The sequence below is a fragment of the Lissotriton helveticus genome, chromosome 6, assembly GCF_964261635.1.
Source record: "Lissotriton helveticus chromosome 6, aLisHel1.1, whole genome shotgun sequence".
Taxonomy (NCBI): Eukaryota; Metazoa; Chordata; class Amphibia; order Caudata; family Salamandridae; genus Lissotriton; species Lissotriton helveticus.
Genome location: NC_136067.1, coordinates 2,127,064,706 through 2,127,078,135, shown reverse-complemented (window position 1 = coordinate 2,127,078,135; position 13,430 = coordinate 2,127,064,706). Strand labels below are relative to the sequence as shown.

The following is a 13,430-nucleotide window of genomic DNA, read 5'->3' as shown; positions in this document are numbered from 1 at the left end:
GTTTCTACCTGCAGGTATGGTGGAATTCTTAGAACCAGCCTCGCACCTGATGGAAAGCCCTAGACAGCTGCGCAGTGAAAGCGATCGTTATTGTAAAAAAAAACAATCACGCCGCCAGTGGTGCACGCGCGCCACAGCAAAACATGTGCTTTCAATTATCGCGGCCGTGTCTGGGCACGATAATTGAAACCACATGGCCTTTGGTGCGCGTAATAGACACCAATAGGCCATGGGCGGAGCAATGTGTCCGCCTTTGGCCTATTGCGTGCTGTCTTGGTACAAAACATGCACACAAAGGCCAATAGCAGAATACAAAAGGAAAAGCACACGCACAAGCGTGTGCGATTCCTATAGCAGTCTCTGAAACCCCATTTTTACCCTACTAAATGTCTCGTGCTGCACGTGCAGTGCTGCGCACTGCAACGCTAAGCGTGAGACCTAAAAAGACCAGTGGGACTGTTGGGCGTGTCGAAGATAGGCAGCGCAGGAGGATAAGCAAGCAATGGATTACAGCATCTAAAAATGAAGAACGCCTCCTATGCCCGAAAAAAACCCGGGCTCAAGAAAAAGGTCGCAGGTCAGCTATGGATGTGGCAGGTCGGCGTGGGTCTAGCTACAGTAAGCATAGAGTATGAAGCGGATGTCTCCATCTCAGGTTAGACATCGGGTAAAAGAGAGCCTGAATAAACGTTGTAAGTAAAAGCAGAAGGGATCCAGCAGGGTAAAGTCATGAAACCCTGTGGTACATACTGTGTGTGTATATCAAAAGCTTTCGTTGAATTCCGAAGTAGAAGTGGTCTCTTTGTAGGGCTGGACCATGTCCGGATGGCGGGGAGGTCACATATATGTTGGCGACTCCAAGGAAAGTAAGAGCCTCCTTGATAAGGACCCAAATGATGTGTGAAAGAACAAGATGCATATGGGTAATGCTTTCACAGGCATTCACAAGAAAGCAACCTGAAAGTGTTCTTGCAAGCGGAAAGGTAATTCAAGAAAAGGGTGCGATCCTGGATGGATAAAGTGGAAGTTGGCGGAAACATACAGGGAGTAATTTAAAACACACGCGTCCACACTTTGTGGAGCACTTCACTAAGGGTTTTCGTACACAGGCCGTGGGCTTAAGCTTCATACTTTCCACTGGTCGGACTGTTTGCACATTACGTATTTACTGTTGTGCTGTACTATTGTGGTTCTTATTACTTTATCACATACCCTTACTGAGGCACACGCCCCTCAGGGTCTGTGACAGCCAGCCGTGGACCTTCTTTCCACACCCACCACCACCCATTATATTCAGTATTTCAATATTTTGTATGAAGTGGCTTCCAAATGATATTGATTTATGGACAGTCATGTTAAATGTCCCTTTCCATACAGGTGACCAGAGGATAACACAATGGAGATAGGAAATCAAAGCCTGGTGACTGAATTTATTCTTTCTGGATTTTCTATTCCACCTCAGCTGAGAGCTATGCTATTTCCAGTTTTTCTCATAATTTACCTCATCACACTACTTGCAAACAGTCTCATCATTGCAGTTGTTCAAACAAATCCCCGGCTTCACTCTGCCATGTACTTTTTCCTTTGCAACTTATCATTTTTGGATCTTTGCTTTTTGACAACAGATATCCCAATATGCCTCAAGGGCTTCCTCTTGGAAAAGAACACCATCACATACTCTGGATGTGTCACCCAAATGTACCTCGGATTCTCTCTTGGAGTGACCCAATGCTTCCTTCTGGCAGTCATGGCTTTGGATCGATATTTTGCAATCTGCAATCCCTTAAATTATCAACGCCTGATGAGTAGAGTCGCTTGCATCAAAATATGCATCACTACTTGGACCAGTGGGTTCCTCATCTCTGTGGTGCATGTGTCCTTCACAGTAACTGTTCCATTCTGTGGACACAATGAGGTCAACCATGTGGTCTGTGAAGTGGCTGCTGTCTTACGTTTGGCATGCATCGATACCCGCCTAATCGAGGCTGTGATCTCAGGGGTTGGGGTAGTGGTTCTCTTGGTTCCTCTGTCCTTAATCATCTTCACGTATCTTCACATCATCGCCACCATCCTGCGAATGCCTGCAGCATCTGGCAGACAGGCCTTCTCCACCTGCTGCTCCCACCTGATGGTGGTTACCCTCTTCTACGGCACAACCATTGTCATGTACATGAGCCCCAGGTCAATGATCTCAGCGGACAGTGAAAAGGTCATCTCCCTCTTCTATGGCTTAGTGACTCCGGCGCTCAACCCTCTCATATACACTCTACGCAACAAGGAAGTGAAAGGGGCTGTGAAGAATCTTTGTATCAGAAACAAGGACTGGCAAAGATGCGAGGATGGAGTACTAAGAGAGAACCAGAAAGTGTGAACTGTTAGAGAAGACCTCACAGCTGGTGGGATGTCCATGTGACTATATCCTTTATCGGTTAATGCTTCAAAAATCTTTTGAAACTTATAATTTCCAACTTCCTGTTCCTGAGAATAACATTTTAACTGATGCCCACACTGAGGGCCATTGAGATGTTGTTGTCTACAACGAACATGTGGCTATACATATAATAATTCACAACTGAATGAGATGGTCTTCCTTGGCATGTTACGTCACTGAATTTACTACCTTTTGTTAAATAAACTTGTTTTCCTTCTAGGAGGTCTCCTTTGGGAGGGTTTGTGATGTCATTTAAACATAAATAACTTTGGAGACAATTCTACAAGTATTTGATGATCTTCAAACTAATTTAGACATTGACATCATAATGCATGGAAATCCTCATCCTTCTCCAGCCTTCCTGGAGGTAAACCAGCCCTCGCTCCATTAGGACTATCTTCATAGGCTGAAACAATAATTAGGGGGCCTAGAGACAACCAGACAATTCGCATATTACTACACCAAATTATATTCCCAAAACAAAAGCTCTCATTGCAGAGGGTGATGGAGGCAGAGAAAGACCCCTTGGAGGATGATCTTACTTACAAAGAGTTATTGGAGGCTCTGACAAGCGCAGTCTGGCAAAACGCGGTACCCAATGGACGTTTGTCAGAGGTTTTTAATATCTATGTCTCCAAGACCATAACCTTACTTGGGGACATGATAAGCGCTTAGAGACCTTCCGGTATTAAGCGCTCTACAAATCAAAATAAACAATAACAATAACAATAAAGAAATAATTGGAGATCAGCCAATCCCACTGGATCTGTGCATGACCAAGATAGTGGTTATTCACAAGAAGGGTTACCCCAGACCTCCGCTCTTTCTGCAGCTCAATTTTCATCCTAAATGTTGAAGTCTTGAAGGCCCTGGAAAACCTACATGTGAAAATAGTAATATTTTCATTAAACCAACCAACCCAGTCCGGGATTCTGCTGGGGAGAGATGCTCGACACAATATAGGAAGCCTCCTCAATGGACTAGCATTGGCAGATAGGTTGGGCGGAGCAGCACTGATCCTACTCATCGGTTTTAGGAAAGCTTTTGACTCAGTGGGATATAACTACTTGTTCACCTTACTACAGAGGATTATATTTGGTCACAGATTAATTGATTATATAAGGATTATATATGCAGATATATTGGTTAGAGTGAGGGTGGGGCGAAAACATTTCCAAAACAAACAGGCATCGGGCAAGGGTGCCCATTGTCATCGTTAGTCTTTGCTATAGCAATGTAACCATTGGAGGAATTGTTCAGAGTAGATTCTCAAGTGCAGGGGTTTTAGTGCCTTTAGGGGGTGTCGGACAGAGCAACTCTGTACGCTGACAATGTTCTAGTGCTCTTATCTAACCTGTAGTGGTTCCGCCAATGATCCCCATAGCTTGTCTGGGTTTTTGGAGTACCTCTGGACTAAATTCAAATAATGCAAAGTCATCAATTTATGCAGTGAGTGCTCTCCCTCAGGGTCTGGAGAGGAAGCAGGGGCTGCGGCTAAGCACAGCTGGGTTCAGACAGCAAGGTATCTACAGTACAAGATATTAACCCGACTTTGGATAAGAGAATTCAGCCAGTATTCGACAAACCAATTGGGGATATAAAGTTATGAACAGCACTTCCTCTGTCGTTCTTGGGCAGGTTAGCGAATTTTAAAACAAAGGCTCTTCTGCACATACGATACCAAATTACGAATTTCCCTTTCAAAATACTGTGGTCCTTCTCTGGTTGAAGCAATTCCATTTACTTATTCTAAGAGTAGACATTTCACTCCCTTTGCAGGTGAACACATGAACTAACAGTGAAGGTCAGTCCTGGCAATGAATGGTAAACCTCATAAAAAGAATATAGAAAGCTGACAAGTCTGCATACCAGCCGGTGAATCTTGTTTCATCAGAGTAATACTCTTCAGCAGTCTGGAGCATGCCAGAGGTAAATGTGAATCCTTTTAATCTGCCCTTCTTCAGGTAAGTGAGGGAAACAACTAAGCACCTCAAACTACAACCTGCTGCTGATACATTCTTCTATCTCAACTTTCTTTCAAAACATATCGACATTGGAACTCTTCCTCGCTCATTGTCCCGAAGGCACCTGGACATTATCAGGTCCATTCTAATCTCTGCCCCTTCTTTTTTTTTTAAGACTTTGTTTTCCCATTTCTCTTATATGTACAGTAACAAAATGTACGTTACATGATATAGTATATGGATAAGGACAATAAGGAGAGCGTGCAATACAAAATACATCATAACATATGGTGTAGTTTTGGAACGTCGAACAGACAGATGGCGGAGCCTGTGTAGACATGAGCAGGACATCGGAAAGTTCTGCGTTGACACTGTGATACATGTGTGGCCGGGGCCATCACCGGAATTGCAATGGTGGCATTGAGAAAAACATAAAGATACCAAAGGTAGAACATCAATCAGAGAGCACATATGCATGCTATTCATAACGCAATATCAAATCAGCCAACCCCCTCGGAGACAATCCCATTCTCTGGTTGTGACTGGTGGTCGGTTTTCCCTGGTCATGTAGGCCCTGTATGGACCCCAAATGTCTACCGGTCTGGACGCACTAGGGATCTGAGCAGAGTATTCTTCACAATTAATGCTGCAAAAAGCCATACTACTGAGCCATGATTTCAACGTGGGTGGTCGCCTACCACCCCACAGCAAAGCAACTTCTCTCTTGGCTAACAGGAAGCCCAAGACAGCTAGTTTTCCAGCAGCACGAGGGAAGTTGGCGACATAGCCTAACAAAGCAATTTCGGGAGTAGGAACAAGTTGCATGCTTAAAATGTCTCCTAGGGCCCTGTGTAGCTGAGACCAGTAATCATGGAGGTTGGGGCAAGTCCAAGAGAGGTGAGCAAAGTCGGCAAAGGGAGCTTTACATTTTGGACAGTGGTGGGGTCGACTAGGGTCAATTCTGTGTGAGCGTGCTGGAGTATGGTATAGCCTGCGGAGGAACTTAAAATGAAGGAGTTTATGCCTACAATTTAGGGAAACCTCTTTGGTAGCTCTGCAGCATTGCTCCCATTGGTCGTCTGTGATAGGTTTGCCCAGATCCTCTTCCCATGCAGTACGCACTCTGGAGTCAGAAAAGGGAATTGAGTCACTGCACAAGTTGTATAATTTAGAGACTATATGTGCCCCAGTGGGGTGTTGGATAAGGAGCGTCAGTGGGGGGGCTTGGTCCGGAGCCAGTGGGAAGGTAGCAAACGAGGCACGGAGCATGGATCGTAATCGAGTCAAGATAAAGGTGTCCATGAAAGAGCGCTCAGAAAATCAGGGATCTTCTGAAATGAAAAAGGCGTGGCCCTCAGGGAAGAGGTCGCCGATGGTATGAATGTGAAATTTCTCCAGTGTGCGCTTGACCACCAGTTCCCCTGTGATCGGGAACCAAGAGGGATTGGGCAATGGCAGGGCCGGGCAAAACAGCTAGGTGAGATGCAGTAGTCTGCGCAATCTGTCCCAGGCCCAACAGGTGGTCGAGACAGTCTGTATGTCACAAGGGTCGCGCGGGAAACCAGTAGGGAGGAGAGTGGAAAGGAGTCTAGGACGCACCAAATCAGCCTCTGGTTTAAAATACAGGATGCACGCGTCTGGATGGAACCAGGAGTGTGCGTAGGAACATTGTGCGATTAGGAAATATAGGTTAAAAATCAGGGTCCCCGAAGCCTCCTCTTTCATAGGGAAGAGTCAGCACCCACCCGTTGACCCGCGGAGTCTTATCTCCTCACACCAGGAGCAATAAAAAAGAACGCGACTGTGATAAAAAGGTTTTGGTGAGCGGGAACGGAATATTGTTAAAAAGGTATACAAACCGTGGGAGGACAATAATTTTAATTATGGCAATACGCCCTGCCATGGATAATGGAAGACGCATCCATCTCTCTATCTGGGTCTCCAATGAACTGATTGCACTGCCATAGTTCAGTCTGATCATGGTGGTGGTATCAAGATGAATATGAACATCCAAGTACTTAACCGCATCCTGGCACCGCTCTAGGGGGAGGGAGCAATCCCAAGCAGACGTGCTAGAGGTGAGCGGAAAAATAACTGACTTATGCCAGTTGATATTGAGACCAGAAAATTTGCCAAAACGAGTTATTTCTGAGATGAGGCTCAAGATTGAGTTGGGGCATCCTGACATATAAAATCGTATCATCAGCATACAGTGAAATTAGGAGAGGGTCAGTGCGGAATTGCAACCCCCGGTGTTTGTGTTTTTCTTGAAAATGACGGACCAGAGGATCCATCGCCAGAATAAAAAGCAATGGAGCAGAGGGCATCCCTGGCGTGTGCCCCGAGACAAGGAAAAAGGATCGGTGATGGTGCCATTCAGGCGCAGTCTAGCGGTAGGCTCAGTATATAATAGAGCCACTGTAGAGACGAAACATTCCGGCATACCCATGCGTCTCATGATGGACAAAAAGAAGGGCCACTCAAGGGAATCAAATGCCTTCTCCGCGTCGAGAAGTACAGCGGCGGCCGGGGTGGAAGGGTCAATTCTATGTAAAACCGTGAACAGAGCCCTCAAATTTAAAGAAGTTGACCGATGCGGCACAAAGCCTGACTGTGCTGGGGAGAAGATAGCCTCCATCAATAGTGACAGACGGATAGCAATGACCTTAGCCAGAATCTTATAATCGAGGTGTAACAAAGATAAAGGTCTGTAAGAGCTGCATAATTTGGAGTCTCTGCCCGGCTGAGGAAGCAGAATAATGACCACTTCTCGAAATGTAGGAAGCAAGCGGCCCACCTCCAGCGCCTCGGCATAAACCTCCACTAATCATGGGACCAAGACCTCCTTGTAGGCTTTATAAAACTCGGCGGAAAAGCCGTCTAGTCCGGGTGCCGACGAACCCCTCGACTATGCTATCTTGAGTGATGGGGAAATCCAGAAAATCCTGCATGTGCTTTTCTAGATAGATCATAGCAATCTCGGCAAGGTAAACATCTTGATCCTGCAAATCTCCCGACAATTTGGACGTGTATAAAGTTTTGTAATAGGAAAAGAAGGTGTTGCAAATTTCCAGAGTGGTATGGAGCAAATCGCCCAGTGGGCCGATGATTTCGGTAATGTACGATGTGCTACAAGGGGGGGCGGAGCACTTGAGCCAATAACCTACTGGGTCTTTCACCCTCGCCGTATCGACGCGCAACGGATTGCCTGTTGAGGAATCGCAACTCTCTGTCCGCCGTATCTCTAAAGTCCATCATTAGTGACAGACGCCTAGCTTCATTCGCACTGGAGGGCGAGAGCAACAGTTCCTTCTCTAAATCAGCAATGTCTTTCTCGACACGGGACAATGTGGACCGTATATTCTTCAACACACCTGCGTGCTTGGCAATGCAGACTCCGCGGATATAGGCCTTGAACCCTTCCCACAGAATCCCCCAAGTATCCATCGACCCAGTGTTAAGTTCGAAATAGTCATCAATCGCCTGCCGGATTTCCTCTGTAAAAACTGGATCTAATAACGCCTTCCCGGGAAACCGCCACTGCCTCTCACAGCCACCCGGTCTGGGGACATTGAGTTTAAGAACAATGGGAGAGTGGTCCGAAAGTGTACATGGAAGTGGAAGTAGCCCGTCCACCTACCCAGCGACCCCAGGAGAAAGGAGCCAGTAATCTATTCTGGTCCGGGTGTTGTGAAACCCTGAATAGTGGGTAAAGTCAGCGTGGTGCGGATGTACTTTATTCTCAATGTCGATTAAGGAGAAGTGAGTACATAGATCAAGAAGAACCGTCCGTGATCGGAGTTTAACATCAGGAGAAGAGGATGTACTGTCTCTAGTAGGGTTTAATAGCAAATTAAAGTTGCCACCAATTATCTACAGCCCTGGGTCGAATGTGAGGAGACGCACCTGTAAGCCATGGAAGAAAGCCGGGGAGTCCACATTAGGGCCGTAGACCCCGACAAGCGTGATTTTATGTCCAATAAGGGTTCCTGTGACAATCAGAGTTCGACCCTCCACATCAGTCATGGACTTGGACAGTGCAAATGGGACGTGTTTATGTATAAATATGGCCACCCCTCTGGAATACCTGCTGTAATTAGAAAAAAAGCGATGGGAGCCCCAACTTCTAGCAATGTGCGAGGAATTATGAGATGACAAGTGAGTCTCCTGCAGAAATACTATGTCAATGTTGTGTCTAACGATATAATTAAGCACCTGTCTGCGTTTTTGGGTATTATTCAGCCCCCTAATGTTCAAAGACATCAGAGATAGCCCAGCAGGACCGGGCTGTTATCCCAGCTTAACCATCGGAGGGTCAAGAGCAAAACTAAACCGCAATGCACGCTTCTCCAACGCATCCAAAGAGCATAATAAACTGTGAAACAATCACAAGCAATAGAAATGAACCAAAGTCCTGCCCCCCCCCCACCACCCAAACTCTTGCAGATCCCCAAGAGGCAAACCCGAATGATCATGATAAGGCACAAGTGCAGTATATATGTTACTAACAAAGTGGGAGAAAAACAAGTATTCCCAAAACGAACCATTACGATCAAAGAACCAGAGGCATTCGCCATTGGGCGCAACAACGCCACGACGGTCTGGCATACCAATCAAACATGTTATAGATGAATAGGAAAAAAGCATGATGATTTGCAACACATCAGAACTAAGAGACATGCAGCGAGGAACAATCAACCAGTCACTGGATCCGAGAAGAGGTCGACACTGTTCTGCGATCCTCCCTGGGATGGAGAGTTCGATCTCGGATTAGAACCACCAGAACCACACTTTTTATACTCCTGGCAGAATTCCTGTGCCTCCGTGAGTGAATCAAAGATACGAAACCGTCCCGCAACATCCACTTTCAACCTTGCAGGATAAAGCATTCCATATTGGAGGCCAAGATTTCTCAAGGTTGCCTTGACACCATTGTATTTGCGCCGCGCCTCCTGGACCATGATGGTGAAGTCAGGAAAAAAAGACAACTTGCTGCCTTGCCATTGAATATCGCCCAGCTCACGGGCCGCACGAAGAGCAGCATCTCTATCCCAAAAGTTCATGAGTCTAGCAATGATAGGACATGGAGGCAGGCCAGGACAAGGAAGGGGCCCCAGGGATCTATGGGCCCACTTCCCCACAAAGCCCTGAGTGAACGCGTCTCTGCCAAACAACTCAATGTGCAACTTTTCCACAAAAGTGTCCATACGCCCAGTGGAAGTCGTCTCCGCCACACCAAGGATGCGAATATTATTACTTCGGCTGCAGGCCTCTAAGTCCTCGTTCTTGATGGCCACGTCCTTGAGGATTTTATCTACGCGCTCCAGCCATTTCAGCGAGGCAGACGCGCCGTCCTCTATATCCGAGGCCCTGGACTCCACCACATCCAGACGCCGGTCATGGGCCTGCACTTATGCCAGTTGAAGTTGAGACGAGAAAATTTGCCAAAACAAGTTATTTCTGAGATAAGAGGCTCAAGATTGACTTGGGGCATCCTGACATATAAAATCGTATCATCAGCATACAGTGAAATTAGGAGAGGGCCGGTGCGGAATTGCAACTCACGGTGTAGGTGTTTTTCTTGAAAATGACAGACCAGAGGATCCATCGCCAGAATAAAAAGCAATGGGGACAGAGGGAATCCCTGGCGTGAGCCCCGAGACACGGAAAAAGGATCGGTGATGGTGCCTTTTCAGGCGCAGTCTAGCGGTAGGCTCAGTATATAATAGAGCCACTGTAGAGATGAAACATTACGACATACCCATGCGTCTCATGATGGAAAAAAAGAAGGGCCACTCAAGGGAATCAAATGCCTTCTCCGCATCGAGAAGGACAGCGGCGGCCGGGGTGGAAGGGTCAATTCTATGTAAAACCGTGAACAGAGTCCTCAAATTTAAAGAAGTTGACCGATGCGGCACAAAGCCTGACTGTGCTGGGGAGATGATAGCCTCCATCAATAGTGACAGGCAGATAGCAATGACCTTAGCCAGAATCTTACAATCGAGGTGTAACAAAGATAAAGGTCTGTAAGAGCTGCATAATTTGGAGTCTCTGCCGGGCTTAGGAAGCAGAATAATGACCACTTCTCGAAATGTAGGAGGCAAGAGGCCCACCTCCAGCGCCTCGGCATAAACCTCCACTAATCATGGGACCAAGACCTCCTTGTAGGCTTTATAAAACTCGGCGGAAAAGCTGTCTAGTCCGGGTGCCGACGAACCCCTCAATGCATCAATAGCCTCGACTATGCTATCCTGAGTAATGGGGAAAGCCAGAAAATCCTGCATGTGCTTTTCTAGATAGACCATAGCAATCTCAGCAAGGTAAACACCTTGATCCTGCAAATCTCCCGACAATTTGGACGTGTATAAAGTTTTGTAATAGGAAAAGAAGGTGTCGTAAATTTCGGGAGTGGTATGGAGCAAATCGCCCAGTGGGCAGATGATTTCGGTAATGTACGATGCGCTACAAGGGGGCGGAGCGTTTGAGCCAATAACCTACTGGGTCTTTCACCCTCGCCGTATCGACGCGCAACGGATTGCCTGTGAGGAATCGCAACTCTCTGTCCGCCGCATCTCTAAAGTCCATCATTAGTGACAGACGCCTAGCTTCATTCGCACTGGAGGGCAAGAGCGATAGTTCCTTATCTAAATCAGCAATGTCTTTCTCGACACAGGACAATGTGGACCATATATCCTTCAACACCCCTGCGTCCTTGGCAATGCAGACACCGCGGATATAGGCCTTGAACCCTTCCCACAGAATCCCCCAAGTATCCATCAACCCAGTGTTAAGTTCGAAATAGTCATCAATCGCCTGCCGGATTTCCTCTGTAAAAACTGGATCTAGTAACGCCTTCCCGGGAAACCGCCACTGCCTCTCATAGCCACCCGGTCTGGGGACATTGAGTTTAAGAACAATGGGAGAGTGGTCTGAAAGTGTACATGGAAGTGTGAGTAGCCTTGAACCCTTCCCACAGAACCCCTTAAGTATCCATCGACCCAGTGTTAAGTTTGAAATAGTCATCAATCACCTGCCGGATTTCCTCTGTAAAAACTGGATCTAGTAAGGCCTTCCCAGGAAACCGCCACTGTCTCTCGTAGCCACCCGGTCTGGGGACATTGAGTTTAAGTACAATGGGAGAGTGGTATGAAAGTGTACGTGGAAGTGTGAGTAGCCCGTCCACCCACCCGGCGACCCCAGGAGAAAGGAGCCAGTAATCTATTCTGGTCTGGGTGTTGTGAAACCCTGAATAGTGGGTAAAGTCAGGGAGATGTGGATGTACTTTATTCTCAATGTCGATTAAGGAGAAGTGAGTACATAGATCAAGAAGAACCGTGCGTGATCGGGGTTTAACATCAGGAGAAGAGGATGTACTGTCTCTAGTAGGGTTTAATAGCAAATTAAAGTCTCCCCCAATTATCAACAGCCCCGGGTCGAATGTGAGGAGACGCACCTGTAAGTCATGGGAGAAAGCCGGGGAATCCACATTAGGGCCGTAGACCCCGACAAGCGTGATTTTATGTCCAATAAGGGTTCCTGTGACAATCAGAGTTCGACCCTCCACGTCAGTCGTGGACTTGTCAGTATGAATGGGACGTATTTATGTATAAATATGGCCACCCCTCTGAAATACCTGCTGTAATTAGAAAAAAGCGATGGGAGCCCCACCTTCTAGCAATGTGCGACCAATCAGGAGATGACAAGTGAGTCTCCTGCAGAAATACTATGTCAATGTTGTGTCTAACGATATAATTAAGCACCTGTCTGCGTTTTTGGGTATTATTCAGCCCCCTAATGTTCTAAGACATCAGAGAAAGCCCGGCAGGACCGGGCTGTTATCCTAGCTTAACCATCGGAGGGTCAAGAGCAAAACTAAACCGCAATGCACGCTTCTCCAACGCATCCAAAGAGCATAATAAACCGTGAAACAATCACAAGCAATAGAAATGAACCAATGTCCCGCCCACCACCCAACCTCTTGCAGATCCCCAAGAGGCAAACCCGAATGATCATGATAAGGCACAAGTGCAGTATACATGTTACTAACAAAGTGGGAGAAAACCAAGTATTCCCAAAACGAACCATTACGATCAAAGAACCAGAGGCATTCGCCATTGGGCGCAACAATGCCACGACGGTCTGGCATACCAATCAAACATGTTATAGATGAATAAGAAAAAAGCATGATGATTTGCAACACAGTAGAACTAAGAGACATGCAGCGAGGAACAATCAACCAGTCACTGGATCCGAGAAGAGGTCGACACTGTTTTGCGATCCTCTCTGGGATGGAGAGTTCGATCTCGGACCGGCAGCCGCACCAGAACCACACTTTTTATACTCCTGGCAGAATTCCTGTGCCTCCGTGGGGGAATCAAAGATACGAAGGGCGAAGAATGCCCTAGGGAGCAGCGGGGTGGCAGGAGTGCATGTGCGCATGGCAGGGCCCACTGTCGCTGACACGCCCTATCAGGCAGCCCAGGGTCCCCACCCCAGCCCGCCTCGCCAAACGTCGCAGCCCAGAAATTTAGGCCCCGGTGCAGGAGTGCACAGAAGGCCGGGAGGCTGCAAGCACGTCCCGGTGACCGGGACCAAGCCGGGAGCAGCCGCGAGGAGGGCGGGGCCGGGGGGAGAAGCCCAGCAAGCCGCGAGACAGCCCACCGGGCAGCGCGGACCCCGCAAAGGCAGCACCCACCACGGAGCCAGGTGCAACAGGGATCTTCTCGGGAGAGGGCAGGCAGGCCACACCGCCAAGGACCTCACCGCGCTCGACCTTCTTGTCACCGCGAATGTCCTGCGGGGCTCCGGTCCGTCGCGCTGAGTGTCCGTGACGAATGGAGGGAGTCTGCTGTGGGCAAGATGATCTTAATTCATGGCAAGATGTAGTTTATGAAGCCCAACCGGCAGAGCTTCAAGCGGAGGCAGCCATCTTGGTCGCCTCCGTGGCCACGCCCCATCTCTGCCACTTCTTCATCTTCACTCTCATAAGTGCACCATACTGGCAAAACTGGCAACTTTGAATAGTATTCAGTTGC

The 13,430-nt window shown here is 47.6% G+C and overlaps 1 protein-coding gene across 1 annotated transcript; it reads left to right on the top strand.

The window, feature by feature from the left end:
- Positions 1-1,396: 1,396 nt before the first annotated feature.
- LOC144763092 (olfactory receptor 13C8-like) lies at positions 1,397-2,371 on the top strand. Its single transcript, XM_078648388.1, has one exon. The coding sequence runs from the start codon at positions 1,397-1,399 to the stop codon at positions 2,369-2,371; it is 975 nt and encodes a 324-aa protein (XP_078504514.1).
- Positions 2,372-13,430: the final 11,059 nt, after the last annotated feature.